The 16,227-nt window shown below is 40.0% G+C and overlaps 1 protein-coding gene across 2 annotated transcripts in view; it reads left to right on the top strand.

Annotated features, from left to right (window-relative positions):
- The window catches only part of RAPGEF4 (Rap guanine nucleotide exchange factor 4), a 190,658-nt gene that overhangs the window by 95,314 nt on the left and 79,117 nt on the right, over nucleotides 1-16,227 (top strand). For both annotated transcript variants that reach the window (XM_087709067.1, XM_087709077.1), the window contains one exon: nucleotides 1,997-2,061. In XM_087709067.1, coding sequence (XP_087565193.1) covers nucleotides 1,997-2,061 — 65 coding nt within the window. The remainder of the gene's footprint in view (nucleotides 1-1,996; nucleotides 2,062-16,227) is intronic.

The following is a 16,227-nucleotide window of genomic DNA, read 5'->3' as shown; positions in this document are numbered from 1 at the left end:
AGTCTCCGGATCTGCTTCAAGGTGCTGGTCATTACCTATAAAGCCCTTCATGGCATCGGACCTGGGTACCTGAGAGACCGCCTCCTGCCGATCACCTCCCATTGACCGATTAGATCACACAGGTTAGGTCTCCTCCGGATTCCATCTGCCAGCCAATGTCGGCTGGCGACTCCCCGGGGGAGAGCCTTCTCTGTTGCAGCTCCAGCCCTCTGGAACGACCTCCCCGTGGAGATCCGGACCCTTACTACCCTCCCGGCCTTCCACAAAGCCGTTAAGTCCTGGCTGCTCCAGCAGGCCGGGGGGCTCTCGAAATATCCAGCCCCTCGGAAATTGTGACTGTTGTATATTTTAATATGTTGTTCTATGTATTATCCCCCCCTCCCTTGTTTTATTGTAAGCCGCCCGGAGTCCTTCGGGAGTGAGCGGCATACAAAATCAATAAAAACTAAACTATAAACTATAATCCCACCTCTGGTTTAATCCCCCACCCCAAAACATCACGGTGAAAAGTTACTTGCATATGTGTCTTAAATTGGGAGTATATCTTACTTTGCAACATATACAGTATATTCGGCACAGAAAACACCTGCAGTGAAAGAACTGCAAATATCTCATACAGTCTTTACACAGAAGTAAAGAGGACTCCGTGAGGGGACTGAATGAATACCGAGCTTCTGCTGGATTGGGTTTTTTTTAGAAGGGGAGGAGTTAGTATATTTATCTCTGAGGCACTAAAGTTCCTCACACTTTCTCTTCCTTCTGATTCCTTTACTTTTCACACCCAGAGAAAATAAGAATCTAATTCTCAGAGTAGAAACGTGTGGGTGGTTAAAAAGGAATAAGGAGCCTTACCATCACTTCTGCCAAATCAGTACCCTGATAGGCAGCATTCAGAAAAGCATTGGGTACAGTTCTAGGGTATAAAAGGTTAGGCAAAACATCCATTTTTCTTACCTTGATTGAAATAAATGATCTTGGGCAAGTGGCCACCTCTTAAGAGCCTATGACCACAAAAGAAGGTATCATTTGTTACTCATCAACCTCAGAAAGATTCAGTTGACTTTCTTCAGTTTTGTGTGGAATATCAGATAGAACTTCCCATTGTGACTCATTATAATGTTCTTTTTCACAATTGCTACAAGCACTGGATATTATTGGGGAGATATTATCCTGCTTCCAGACAGGATCATTTGTTTTTAATTTAGCAAAAGAATTCCTGTACTTTGTCGAATGGGAGAGGCTTCTGGGAAATACCAGAATTGTAATCTAAATTGGGAAATTGAAAAAGCATCTCACAGGAAGACAGAGGCAAATTACCCCTGTCTTCTTACCAATAAAATACACAAACATGGGTCAAAATTAACTCAAAGGAGACTTCATGTTTACTTTGATCATTCAAGAATAAGGTGTCTGTATAGCCTCAAGAAACATGTTTTTAAAATGTTTAATCTAGTCCCACCTACTCCCATTTATTTGATTTTTTCCAAAGTCTACCAATCTGGTTCCATTGTCTTTTTTTTAAAGCCAACATCAGATATTAATCACTGTATTTCTCAGCCATTTATTCAGCAGTCATGGGGATTTTCAATGATTTAATAAAGTGTATTTATATAGATCCTACCATGATCCTGTAGGGACATGGTGGCTCAGTGGCTAAGATGCTGAGCTTGTCGATCAGAAAGGTCACTGGCTCTTCGGCTTGCCACTTAGAGTCGGGAATGACTAGCACATATGTGTGAAGGGAATCTTTACCTTTACCTTTATTTGAAACATATCCTGTGGTTTTTCCTTGAAAAAGTAAAAGACTTAAGGATATGCAGTATTTCAACTGCTGGAGCAATTGGACAGGATCTTTAGCCTCAATAAACAACCTATGCTGTAAGGACATTTTTATGTTTAACTAAGTTTCATGGTATAAATGAACAGATACTCTCAACCAGAGTCGGAATTGTTAATCCATAAGAAATACATTTTAATATATTTCCTATTTTCACAGGGATGCCTGACAAGGAGAATATGTCTAATAGTAGCCTCTGTTCAATCTCAAAGAACAGCAATAAGGTAAATAATTTTGTTCATTTTGTTGGGGGGGGAGAGAAGTAATGCTAGGCATCACTATGCATCTAACTAAATTTATTTCTTGAGAAAACAATTCAGGTAGTCCTCAATTTACAACAGAATGTTTAGTGACTGTTTGAAGTTACAATGTCACTGAAAAGAATGATTGATTACCATTTTCCACACTTAAGACCATTCGGCATTCCCATGGTCACATGATCAAAATTCAGCTGCTTGGCAACTGACTCAGAGTTGTGACAACTGCAGTGTCCCGGGGTCATGGGATCACGTTTTGCGATCTTCTGGCAAGCCAAATCAATGGGAAAGCCAGATTCACTTAACAACCGTGTTACTAAGTTAACAACTGAAGTGATTCACTTAACAAATATGGTTGTCAAATGGGACAAAATTCACTTAACAAATGTCTCACTTAGCAACAGAAATTTTGGGCTCAATTGTGGTCGTAAGTCGAGGACTACCTCTAATCAAAGCATAGAAATGCATCAACTGATATTTGTCAAGATTTGTATATTTTAATAAGAAAAAGGTCTACACATTTTCACCCATGGCAGAATAAATACATCAAAACACAGGAAATACCAATGTCACTATGGTTAATGTGGAGAATAAAAATAGACAAAGAGGAAAATACTCATTTCTGAACTTGCAGGAGTATTCTCTTTATATACAATTGATTGGAATAATACAACCAAGCCAGTGATGATTAATTTTGACAGGATAAGCAACTTCCTTACTCTGTGGAAATAAGATATTTGCTGATAGAAAACATAAATTGATTCATGTTTAGTTCAGAAGATTCCGAAACTGATAAGCTTAACATGTCTAAATACCTAATCCCTCTTGTATTAAAAACAATAGCAACAGGGCACTTATCTAGAAATCCAGCTCTATTATTAGATAGAAATCCAGCCCTATTATTGGATAAGAGAGATGATAACCACATGACAACTATCCACCCTATTGCACGGTATGGCACTGAATGCTGGGCAGCAACAACAGAGACCAAAAGCTATTTCCATGCCATGGAAATGCAAATGCTCCGTTGGATATTGGGCATCTCCCTTCTTGACCACATCAGAAATGACACCATTCAACAACATTTTGGTGTGGCACCAATTATAGAGAAGATAAGAGAAGGTCAGCTTCGCTGGAATGGACATGTCCTGAGAGCAGCACCTTCCACCATTGCCAAGACTGCAAACCAATTAGAAGTCAATGGCTGACTTCTCTGACCCCAAAACAGAGATGGCAAGGAACGATAAACAAAGATATGCAAGCCTCAGGTCTGCGCCCTGGAGACGCAGCTGACCATGGAAAATGGCGTTCAATGATCCAAAAAGCAGACCCTGCACTTGCGGGAATATGCTAGGAAGACGAAGAAAGAAGAAGAGGAGGAGGTGATGACCACATCAGACAGCAGAATTGATGGCCAAGGAAAAAAATTGATACTGGAAGAAAATTGTCCTGCTCCATTAAACTGGTCTTTGCCCTCAAGCATGAGAGCCGAGGTGGTGCAGTGGTTAAATGCAGCACTGCAGGCTACTTCAGCTGACTGCAGTTCTGCAGTTCGGCTGTTCAAATCTCACCGGCTCAGGATTGACTCAGCCTTCCATCCTTCCTAGGTGGGTAAAATGAGGACCCGGATTGTTGTTGGGGTCAATATGCTGATTCTGTAAACCGCTTAGGGAGGGCTGAAAACCCTATGAAGCGGTATATAAGTCTAACTGCTATTGCTACTGCTAAGTATGGTTGTGGATTCCTTTTTTTTAATCAATATTAAAGTAAAACCTGAATTGATAGCATAGCACTCATGTCAGAAGCAACAAGGTATTACCAAGTCGAGAGGATTAGCTGGTGACATCACCATTGCCCAGGGGACACCCATTTGGGGGTTCCTTTCATGACCCCGGCGGGAGCTAGAGCAAAAGACAGGAGCTCAACTCTGCCCCACTGCAGCACTCAGGTTTCAAACATGGGCTTGCTAACCTCCTACCCAGCATCTTAACCACACGAGCAGAGATGGGTTGCTCCCTGCTCATCCCAGATCAGGCAAACTGGTACTAATGGCAGCGGGAGACTCCGCCCACCCACCCGGATGTGCATGTACGGAAGCACGCGCGCATGAGCGAACTGGTAGTAAAAAAAATGGAAACCCATCACTGCACACGAGCCATTGTGCTTCTTAACTCCATTGATGTCCAGTTGGCTTTTAGATATAGAACAGGGGGAAGAGCCCAATATGCCTTTCAGCTCAGACAATGGAATATTTCAAATTAGACTTGCACTTTAAGATTCGGTTTATATTATTTGGTCTAACTTAGCTAATGAGCCTGGTTCCGTATCACTCCAGTGGTAATATATCCACGTTGTTCAGAATATTTGTGAGCTTATACCTCCATCAAACGGAGAAACAGACACAATGCCACCTGTAATCACACTGGGTATTGCAACTGCATGGATAGAAATTGTAAATGTTGGTGGAAGCAGAGCGGAGCTGGGAGTTTGAAACTTGTTTCAACTGTGGAAACTTTAGTTTTAAAAAAAACCCTGGAAATTCTGATCATCTGATAGAAAAATGGCTCTGTTCAATTGAACGTTTCCCCCCTCCCTCCAGCCATGCCTTCATTTTCTCTCTCACAGGTTCTTAAGAGTTCCATTGAACACCATTTGAAAAACCCTGATGTAAGGATGGCAATAAAAAGCTAGGCCAGTGATGGCTACCCTTTTTGTTGTTGTGTGCTAAAAGCGATAATGCAGTGGGCACACGCACCACACACCCCTGCGCATGCATGTGTGACCCCCTGCGCTCCCATGCGCATGCACATGTGACCGCCGCACATACTGTGTGACCCCCCCTGCCCCCCACACATTCATGGCAGAGACCCAAAAGCCAGCTTACTGGTGTGGAGGCGCCTGTGCATGCGTGGTGAAACTTAGCTGGGGCGACAGCTCACATGCCTGCAGATAAGGCTCTGCATAGGTTCACCATCACGGAGATAGGCAATTCCAAAAAATATCTAAATGGGATTTAAAGGGGGTAACCCCCCCCCAAAACACAACCAAACATCTGCAAAAAATTTCTGGAGTAATTTCACTTTAAAAAAAAGCATGGGATTTTAAATTAATCAATAACCACCATTGAAGTGCAGTGGCCATAGAAATCTGTATGCTAACCATCCTTAGGATAATATTTCACTTTTTATTTTATATTGAAAGACATATGTAGTTGAGCCAGAGTTAGGTCTATATGTGATGTTTTTCGTTGCAGTGCCTGCCTCTAGAATAATATTCTTGAAAAGATCCAGATAGCTCCCACTTGGATGATTTTCAGGATGCTATGAAAGACTAGCTATTATCCCAGATCCTGGGTTAGAATGAATACCGGGTTTCTGCTGGATGGATTTTTTTGAGAAGGGGAGGGGTTAATATATTTATCTCTGAGGCACTAATTATTTTGCTTCTTTTATTGTAATGTAAGCTACCCAGAATCTTTTAGAGCCAGACAGCTGTTAAAATGTCTGTCTGAATAAATGGTTGAACAAATAAATAAATGTCTTCATCATCGTGGAAAAATCATGGGCCCTACTTTTTGGTATTCTGAATTTAATGATAAAATGATGAATTTGGTAGCATAATGTTTTGCTACTTTAACCCCAAAAGTGAAAATTTATGTGTTAAGCCTTGCAGAACACATCCATTTAGAGCCTCCCTTCTCTTCCTTAAAAGTTGTAAAAAAAACAAACCAAAATATTTCATCCCCTTGGGATATTACTTGATTGTTAGACCTGCTCCTTTCCATAGAATGACATGACCTCATTAAAACTGAAATTAGAAAACAGCCCAATAAAAGTGGGTTCATTTTTATTTATACCTAAAGATACTGTATTGTAGCAGCTTTTTTTAAGTGCATCTATTTTTATTTTCTAAGATTAAAGAATTAACAGATCTCAAGAAAGAATGGTTTAGGTACAAGATAATCAAGAGACAATAACTGTTCCATTAAATATAAATACACACAAACATTTTTCTTCATATTCAAACCCACCATTTCCTGTCTCTTCTGTTTCCTTAGACAGACTGACAGTTTTAAAACATATTTTAAATCTTTAATATCTTTGCTAACATTGTTGCATCTCCTTGCTTTTCCTTCTGTCTTAGAATGTACTTCCCGCCTTACTCTCATCCTGCATAAAAATAAACACTTTTGTGTGGAATGAACATGTGACACGTTGATAGCGATTTCCATTGTTATAACAGAGGAAAAAAGATCAGCACCCCCAAATATTTCTTTAAATCCAGGATGGGAGGTTCCTTAGGAAACTTATAGCATCCTAAACATATGGGGGAGGTGGGGAACAAAAGTAAATTTACTTTAGAATAAATTCTACTGGAATCATTGTGACTTTTTTCCTAAGCATGCATGCTTAGAATTGCATTGTAAGTATGTTTTTATTACATCATTTGAGAAAAGGACAATGGCGAACTACAGAGCCGAGGTGGCACAGTGGTTAAATGCAGCACTGCAGGCTACTTCAGGTGACTGCAGTTCTGCAGTTCGGCTGTTCAAATCTCACCGGCTCAGGGTTGACTCAGCCTTCCATCCTTCCGGGGTGGGTAAAATGAGGACCCGGATTGTTGTTGGGGGCAATATGCTGACTCTGTAAACAGCTTAGAGAGGGCTGAAAGCCCTATGAAACGGTATATAAGTCTAACTCCTATTGCTATTGTTATTACATGAATTCAATATAAAAAGAGGTTAATGCTTTTCTAGCAGCAACAGGGCAGTTAGTGAAATATTATTGAATAATTCTAAAAAACAAATCAGTAGAATAGGAAACAAATTCATACATAAGATGATGGCAGTAAGAAATTTAGACAAGATGACCTATTGAAAGGATGAAAGGTGATGAAGTTATGAATGCACTGGAGGCAGGAGGTTGAGTAATGGTGCATCTATATATATGAAAATGGCTGTGTGTGTCTGTATGTTCCAGCATAACTCTGGAATTCCTCGAGCATATACTGTGGGGGTAAGATATCCCTAACACTCCTTGAAGTATGTGTTCTGTTAAGAGCCTGTTGTGCCTTAAAATGGCTTCTACTGTACAGCGCTGTGGAGTTGCCATGGTAATGGCTTCACAGTACTCCACAAGGGCCCTCTTCTGGTAAGGGGGAAAATCCAACATTAGAAATTGCGGCGACGTTCATGGAATGAGGGTTGGGATAAATAAATACCCTGGCAGCGCCGGGTTATCAACTAGTATAAAACAAACAAACAAACAAGATGATGGCCTCAAGATGCAGAATGCATGGTAGGGGAAGCTTTGCTGTGCTGGTGGAATGGAATTGGGGTCCCAGCCATATTGTTCCATGCCAAGGTTAACATTGGAGGTTTTTAGCTATCACTGATTTTCCTTCAATGTTGATTAGAGTCACAATGGTATATTGGAAGGCTGAAATAATTTTCTTTTCAGTTATTAGATTCTTGGTATTCTGGAATAGGATCATCATTGATTAGAGTTTGGTGTTGTGTCACTAGTAAAACAGATGAAATATGCTAAGTATATTCTCTAATTTCTGGCACACAAAATATACAGTATATGGATTCTTTTTTAAAGCTGGCCTAATCCTAACCCTCTTTTCCCACAGCATTAAATGTGGCAGGCCTGAAGGCCCAATGCAAAAGATGGCTTCCAGGACTGACACTATGAGTGGTACACTGCCTAACAAACCTAGTCTAAGAGCTCAAATCAGGAAGATACACACCAATCACTGCAGTGGTGGGATTCAAATAATTTAACAACCGGTTCTCTGCCCTAATGACCATCTGGGTAGGTGGGGCTCGTTGGTCATGTGACTGGGTGGGCGTGGCCAACTCAAGGTCACTCAGATCGATGGATGCTTCGCCTTAGCTGTTACAATGTAATAAGGGTTAACCGGAGAGGCAGTTTCTGTAAGCAGGTCAATAAAGATTAGGCTAGAAACAACACTAGAATGTTTCCTTCCTGCCTTCCTTATAGGATTAGCCCTGTAAAGTGGGGGGAAAAAGGGAGATTTCTTCCAACAATCGGTTCTCTGAACTATTTAGAAAGTTACTAACTGGTTCTCCCGAATAGGTGCGAACTGGCTGAATCCCACCACTGAATCACTGACTACCCTCTTTTCATCCTCCACCATTCAGTCCAAATTGAAGAAGCTTCTTGGATGAGAAGTGAAATGTCTTGAAATGAAAAACAAAGAAAGGCGAGTTGCCTTTTGAAAAAGTACCTTTGAGAATTATCTTGAAGGTGATCAGCATTTTCAGCCAAAATAATCATCATTTATTTTAGCCCATTCTACCCTGATCCAGTATAGTTTTGGGTATACTGTGTATATTATGTGTGTATATTGAGGGGATTACAACTTCCACAAACTACAACTGGCAAAGCTAGATGGAAATGATCAGAATTGTGATGTAGCACATCTGGAATTGTGAAATCTGGAACTGCTTAATTTATAATATGCGACATAACCATAGTAGTGAGAAAAGGATTTTATGCTAGCACTTTACTAGTATGAATATCCATGTTAGATATTAGAGAAGATGGTAGGAAAAAGAACCGTAAAAGTTGACCCTAGCTAGTGGGGACAATGTTTTGGGTTTGGTCTGGTTTCTTTCTACATCAGTGTCAAAAAGCATTTCATGATTTTTCAAAATTGATCTTTTTGGCAGGGTTATCATTTTGTATCAGGATGCACTTGCAGAACAGGGTGGAAAAAAAGGTCCAGCATTCTGACTCTCAGGAATGCAGGAAACGGAATGTTACAAATATTTTTAGATTCGACTGCATCACTTTTTTGAGCAAGCAATTTTTTTCTTGTATATCAGAAGAAACTATTTTTGGATTGTCTCTTCCTTCATTCCAGTGTTTTCAGAGGAAAGGATATGATGGTTGTTTTTCAAAGCCCACAATGGCTTACTGATTTCTACTTTGATTGTTGGTAGACCATTAAATAGAAAGATCAGGCCAGATTTTCAGTTCTGGATTTTTCCAATGACTCAAGAGATCTTCAAGTTGTATGCAAGGAAACTAGCAATACTCTACATCCTGATACCATTCCAGATATGATGCGTAGGTAATGCTGTTAATTACATATTCTTTGTGAGCCGTTCAAGGAAGAGAAAGGGAAAGAGATGCGTAATTCTCAGATTGTATCACTTTATAGCTTTGTTTTCATGGAAAGGGACTCTGCAATTGTGCATTTTTCTTTGGCTTCCATTTAGTTCTTGCATTTGGCTAGACAGACCACAGATTGTATAGAGAGTTTTCCAAATCATGAACCCTGATTTGTTCCTTTCCAACAAACCACATTTTGGAAACCAGCGGGTGATCTTGGGTTACAGCTATTGACTTGCTCAAGAGTTTAACAGCCAAAGGGCAGGATTCAGATGATGTGGTTAGCAAATGATTTCTGTTTTGCTTAGTCAAAGAAGTCAAGCAAGAGATAAATGATTGTGTGCTTCAGTGAACCAAGGTTCACCAGATCCTAGCTTACTGTTTCAAGGGAGCATTATTTGGCTCTAAGAGGAGTTGTATCATGTGCTTTGATTATCTCTTGTGGCTCCATGATAGACCTGAGCATTGGCAGCTACAAGAGCCTGCTGCAAGTTCCACCCTTTCTGTAGGTGGGTGTGATACCATGACACAAGTACAGAAAAGGTGGCCCTTGTGTTGCAATGGCCCAATGTTGTTTTCTTCATGCTATCCCTTGTTTCCCATGGAGGTCACTGAATTGTGAATGAACAGGAATTGAGTTCTGCTTTTTTTCTCTCTGCCTATTTTCTATCCCATATCCAATAGATGTTTTGCATCCCTTTTTATGATTCACTACATTTCATTTTCTGTTGATTACATATCAGGGGTGAAATCCTCTGGGTTCAGCCCAGTTCGGCTGAACCGGTAGAGACAACTGTCATTGGTTCTGCGAACCAGTAGTAAAAAAAAAAAAAAAAGCTTCTGAGGATTGCATGGCTCAGCTGTGAGCTGTACGATTGTTGGAAGCTTTTTCCCTGCTTTTTAAAACATTTTTTGCTGCCTATTCGCCCGAATCGGCAGGAAAAAAATGCTTTAAGAAGTGAAAAAAAGTTGGCCTTGCCCACCCCAGTCACATGGACCACCACCAGCAAGCCACGCCCACAGAACTGGTGGCAAAAAAAATTAGATTTCACCACTTTTACATATATTTCATATATAACTTGGTTTGACCTTGTTTTAATTTCATGGGATTTGGTTTATTTTTATGTGTCTTTTGCTGCCATCAGAGTGAATATTTATAGGTGACAGCTACCAAACAATCATTTGTTTAGTGACTGTTCCAAATCACAACGGCAAAAAGTGACATAAATTGGTCCTTGCACTTAAGACTGTCCCAGCCTTCTAATGGAAATCAAAATGAGGACACTTGGCAACTGACCTGTATTTATGATGGTTGTGTGTCTTTGGGTCATGTGATCATCATTTGTGACTTTCCTAAGAAAGAGTCCAAGAACCGAGGTGGCGCAGTGGTTAGAGTGCAGTACTGCAGCCACTTCAGCTGACTGTTAGCTGCAGTTCGGCGGTTCAAATCTCACCGGCTCAAGGTTGACTCAGCTTTCCATCCTTCCGAGGTGGGTAAAATGAGGACCCAGCCTGTGGGGGCAATATGCTAACTTTGTAAACCGCTTAGAGAGGCCTGAAAGCCCTATGAAGCAGTATATAAGTCTAACTGCTATTGCTATTGCTAACCAGCTTCTGACAAGGAAGTCAAAGGAGGAAGCCAAATTGACTTAATAACTATGTAATTCACTGAACAACTATGGTGATATGCTTAACAACCGCAACAAAAAGGTTGTAAAATTGGGTGCAATTCACTTAACTGCCTCACTTAACAACAGACGCTCCGGTCCTAATTGTGATTGTAAGTCAGACTACCTATTATAACAAAAATGTCTCTGCCTGAAAATATTAGAAATATCTTGAGTGCCTGGGACTGAGTCACATTGTATAAGGAAGAATAAAAGAGCATGTCACTCTGAGGAGAAGTGAGTGGAAGAGTATGTGCCAGACAGCTTTGTGATCACTTTATTTTGATATTATGTTCAGATCATCAGTTTGTCAGTTTCCTTATATAAGTTGAAGTACTGAAACATGTTGGTTGTATACAAGCTGTTATACAACCTGTGTTTGTGAAACGCATCGCATTGCCATTTGTATCATTCTTTCATGAACATATCCAATAGGTGTGGTGATTTGAGGTAATCCAAATTTATCGTTTAATACAGAATTTCAACGTTTGGACACATTGGTGCAAAGCAACAGAACTTGTTTAGGTATATATTAGCTGAGATATTGAGCAGATTCAAGTTGATATTCTTATTTTCTCCAGCAATGCACATATGAAAATACTGTACTGAAATTACTCTCATCCAAAAGCCAAAATAGCACAAAGAATCCAATTAGGCCGCAGTATGTACAGTAAATAACTTCTGAATTCTGCTCACATTAGAAATATGATTGCTAATCTTTTGGAGTGCTACATTTGTCACTGAATGGTGTTTTTTTAGTATAATATTTTTCTTCCTTCAAAATATGTAACTAATAAACTCTCTTTGGTGCTGTGACATTTAAAATCTGGAGATTTTTTTAAAAAATAGTATAATCCTTTGGTTGATTCATAGCATTACATTTATAAGAGTAGAATTTTTTTTTAAAGTTAAGTGTTAAGAATCATAAAGAAATGATAGAATAACAAATAAAATATAGTTATGAGTGGGGAAAATCTCAGCAAAATGAATTTGTATGTTGTTTCTTGGTATATTGTTCCTGTGACCTGTTCCAGATTACTGATCTCATCCCTGTGTCCTGGTCAGCAGACTTCAAGGACCCAGGTTTTGAATTGTTGCTATTGAATGCCAGGTCAATTTGTAATAAGACCATCCTCATCTATATCTGGCCATGGATGAGAGGGCCGACAGAGCATATATTATTGAAATCTGTCTGGCTCAGAGGGGTATGTAATCCAAAAGACTAATCCAAAAGGAGACACCCCCCAAGAACGAAACACAGAGCAGGACAACGGCATCGCCTTCCTCCCTTACACCAAAGGCACCACAGATAAAATCACCAAAATTATCCACAAACACAATATCGAGACAGCCTTTGGCACTGACCAAAAAATACCCAACATCTTAAGAAAGCTCAAAAACACAATCCAGCTAGAAAACCAAGGAGTCTATGAAATACCATGCAAAATCTGCCCAGCCACATACATTGGACAAACTAATAGGAGAATAAATGCACGCATCGTAGAACACAAGAACACAGTAAGAAAAGAAGAAAAAACTTCCTCCCTTTTCCAACACCTTAAAGCAACAGGACATGAAATTGATTTTGAAGGAACCAAATTAATCTCCAAAACTGAACACTTCAACAAGAGAATAATTATGGAAGCCATTGAAATAGAGAAACACCCCCACAACATGAATAAACGTGATTATACCTCCCGACTACCAGACATCTGGAAACTAGCCCTAGTTACCAAACGAGTCCCAGCCACGAAAATCAACACTGGACACAGAACAACACAGGACGCCACCACCAATCACCCTCACCAGACTCAAACCCAAACCCATCCAATAGATGAAATGCAACCACCATCCAGAAGCCAAACCACGGCGGCATCACCAACTGATGCAGCCCCCTCCAACCACCACACAAAGCAAACTGACACACGCCATGATAACATGGCTAGACCGCAAACTCAAAGCCAAACCAAAGCCCGGGATGTTACATCACAGCCATCTGCTCAGGACATTACATCACAGAACTCAGGAGGTTACAATGCAAAGGCTCAGGATGTTAGAATGCAGCCAACCTCCCAGAATGTTGCAGCACAGGACTCAGGATATCACTTCACTAGAGCTCAGGATGTCATCACACAGCCCATTACCCAGGTCGTTACAACACAAAAGACTAATGGGCACACAGCTAATACCTCAGCCACACAGGATGTTACGAAACAGCCGACTAATCTGCATACATCAACTCCATCAACTAATCAAGATATAACAACACAGCAACCAACCCGCTTACAGCAAGAAAGCCAGCACTCCACACACCCCCACCAATATTTATAGAAAGTCGGCAGCTCCAATCACGCTATGCTCGCACAAGCACGAAGCCAAAGGCACCAGCCTGAAGATGGCGAGTGGGACCTTGTCAAAACGTCGCCAAGATACTCTCAATCTTACACAGGAAAAGACCCGAATACGCCAAGACCTGCACACCTCTACCCCCGTGAAAATCTACGAAAACAACTCAGGAATTTGTTCAGATTCTACTTAGGGATGCTGAAGACAAGAGGAAAGCCGAACATGCTAGTAAAATAACCTTGATAATTTGTTCTTAAGCTTTTGCCCAGCAAAATATCTATTGCCATAGATTCTCAACAAACCAGCTCTGCTCTAATCTCTAGAAAATTGGCAAGAACTTGTTTATTTCAGGAAAGCCTAAAGAGTTAGAGAAAGCTGATGTAGATTCAGGAGTTTATTGGTTGTAAAGTTTTGTGTCCTTCTATAATCCCAATATTTATTAACATCTGATTTGTACTTTTTTTTCTTCTGCTTAAAATCTTTAGTCCTGTTTACTGTCCAGTTTCTAAATTCATCACTTATCTTCTGTTCTGACTTGCAGTTATCAGGATAACCAAAATAGTCTGCTTCCCACAAGGTTGTTTTTATAGTTAATTGGAAAATCTTATAGTAAAAGTCAATACAATATTCCAAGTTTATCTGGACTCTTAATCTATTTGTATTCTTCTTAGACAAAAACCTATTTAGCTTTTTGCTGCTTATTTCAAATTTTATAGGTTCTTAAGTTTGTAATTTTTTTTAAAAAAAAATCAAGTTGAACATAAATTCACTCAAGATTTTTCAGACATGTCCTAAAGTTTGTAATAGGTTTAGAATTATCAATGTCTGAAAATAATTAGAAACTGAATTTTGCAAACTCATCATTATCTCCTGCATCTCAAATCCATGGAAAAGTATTACCTGTAGTCTCCTCACGAGGAGTAGCCATCCAAAGCACAAGTGAGAAGACTTCCCATCCAATCTCCACCGAAAAGGTTCCAAGGAACTGGTCTACTCACCGGTTCCTTAGTGTTTGTCATAGTCATCAGTTTGCTATTCTTGCTCTGGAAGGCTCTATTACTTATTTTTTAAGTGTGACATGCTATGTTTTAAGAAATGTGATTTGCAGAACAAGAGATGTCAAAATGGGAATGGCAGTTTAGAATGAATTGTACATGTTTTCCTTTTGAGATGACTAGGATGGTTATTGGGCAGTGACTTCTACTAATAAGCAAGAGGCAGAATACAAAACCCACAAAAAGATCCCATCGGATGGGTTATGGCAGGGGTGTCAAACTCAAGGCCCGCAGGTGGGATCCGGCCCAGGGGTGCTTAAGTCTGGCTCACGGGGCTGCCCTGGAAACAGCGAAGGACCCACCCAGGATGTCTCTGCCAACCATCCAAAGCTCCATTTTTGGCTGCAACGGCCTCCTGCAGCCTTCTGTCAGCAAAAATTGAGCCTGGCAGGGGGGGCTGCACACGCCCTGTGGGTTCCGTTTTCGCTGGCAGAGAGCTATCAAAACAAACTAAAAACAAAACAAAAGGAGAAATGTTTCCCCTTTTGCATTTGAGCATCCGAGAAGGGACAGGAAAAGAGAAAGGGAAAGAGGAAAGACAGAGAAAAAGAAGGAAAGATGTGAAGAGAGCAAGGAGGGGAAAAGAAGGAAAGAGGTGAAGGAAAAAGAAAGCACAATGGAAGAGGGAAGGAAAAAGGAAGGAAAGAGGGAAGGAAGATTATAATGAGAGGGAGGAAGGGTTTGAGGGAAGGATCTTGTCCTCTTGTTCTCATATAATTTGTTCTATCGGTGCCTGTTCTCTTAGTTTTTAAAACTGTTTTCAGGGTAGGAAAATAATAACAGTAAAATGTAATATTGCTTTTTTCAATGCTCATTCCTTCATGCAATCAATGCATTTAGCATCTGTATTTGAAACATGCCTCTGAATCTTACAATGATTCAGTTTTGGAAGACTTGTCAAATGTAAATTTGTATTAAATGAATTGTGACTAACTGTCTTTCAAATAATTCTAGACATTGGTGTTATATTATGAAAACATAACATGAAGGTAATGGAATAATAAGTAAAAGCATAGAACAACTCTGGAAGCCCTTTTTTAATGTTGGAAAGACAACGATGGTGCCACTGCTATCAGAATTTAAAGAAAAAGGAATTGATAAAGATAAAATGATTTGCTGTCCACCTAATAATCTATTTGGAACAGATGTTTAATATAATTGTAATTTAGTTTACTCATTTTCCACTTTGGAAAGATTTTCTAGTCAACAACTGGTATTCCTGAGCTGTAAAAATTGCATTTCCAAGCCTCCTGTAGAAAATGATCCCATTATTTGTATTGTAATATAAAAATATTGAACAATTATATAAACACACATGATTTATTACTCTTAAAAAGAATCTGAAGCAAGTTCCATGGAGTTCAGGAAAACTTACTCCAGTACACAATTATTCTCTTGCTTAATGTCCTCCTGTTAAGCCAATTATTTGCATCTAAAGTCCATGAGTTTAGGGGCTGGAGGATCAATTTGTTTTTACACTTCTGGATTGAATGGATCAGATTGCTTATTATCTTATCAGGTTACCAATTTAAATATTTAAAAAGGCTGTATATAACCTTCTTAGGACAGGGTGCTTGCCACTCATTCTATAGGTGAAATGCCGGAAAAGACGCCTAGAGAGTGGTTGGAGGGCCAGCCGGTCCGAGTCCGATCAAACACTAGTAAGAATTCATATTAAATCCTACTTAGTGGCAATAAAAGCGGCAAAGCGGCAACATTTTTCTACTCTTATCACGTCCGCAGATAACTGCCCAGCCGCCCTGTTTAGGGTGACCCGCTCCTTACTTAACCAAGGAACTGGGAATGACTCCTTGCAGGGTAGGGCTGAAGAATTTGTTCAGTATCTGCAGGATAAAATCGCTCAGATTCGGACAGGCTTGGACTCTGACTGGGTAGATTCGAGCAAGTCGACGGGGATGAATC

The sequence above is a fragment of the Thamnophis sirtalis genome, unplaced genomic scaffold, assembly GCF_051295495.1.
Source record: "Thamnophis sirtalis isolate CommonGarterSnake01/CBP01778 unplaced genomic scaffold, rThaSir2_p1.2 scaffold_1, whole genome shotgun sequence".
Lineage (NCBI taxonomy): Eukaryota > Metazoa > Chordata > Lepidosauria > Squamata > Natricidae > Thamnophis > Thamnophis sirtalis.
The sequence above is the reverse complement of the archived record's forward strand: the minus strand, read 5'-3'. Positions and strand labels throughout refer to the sequence as shown.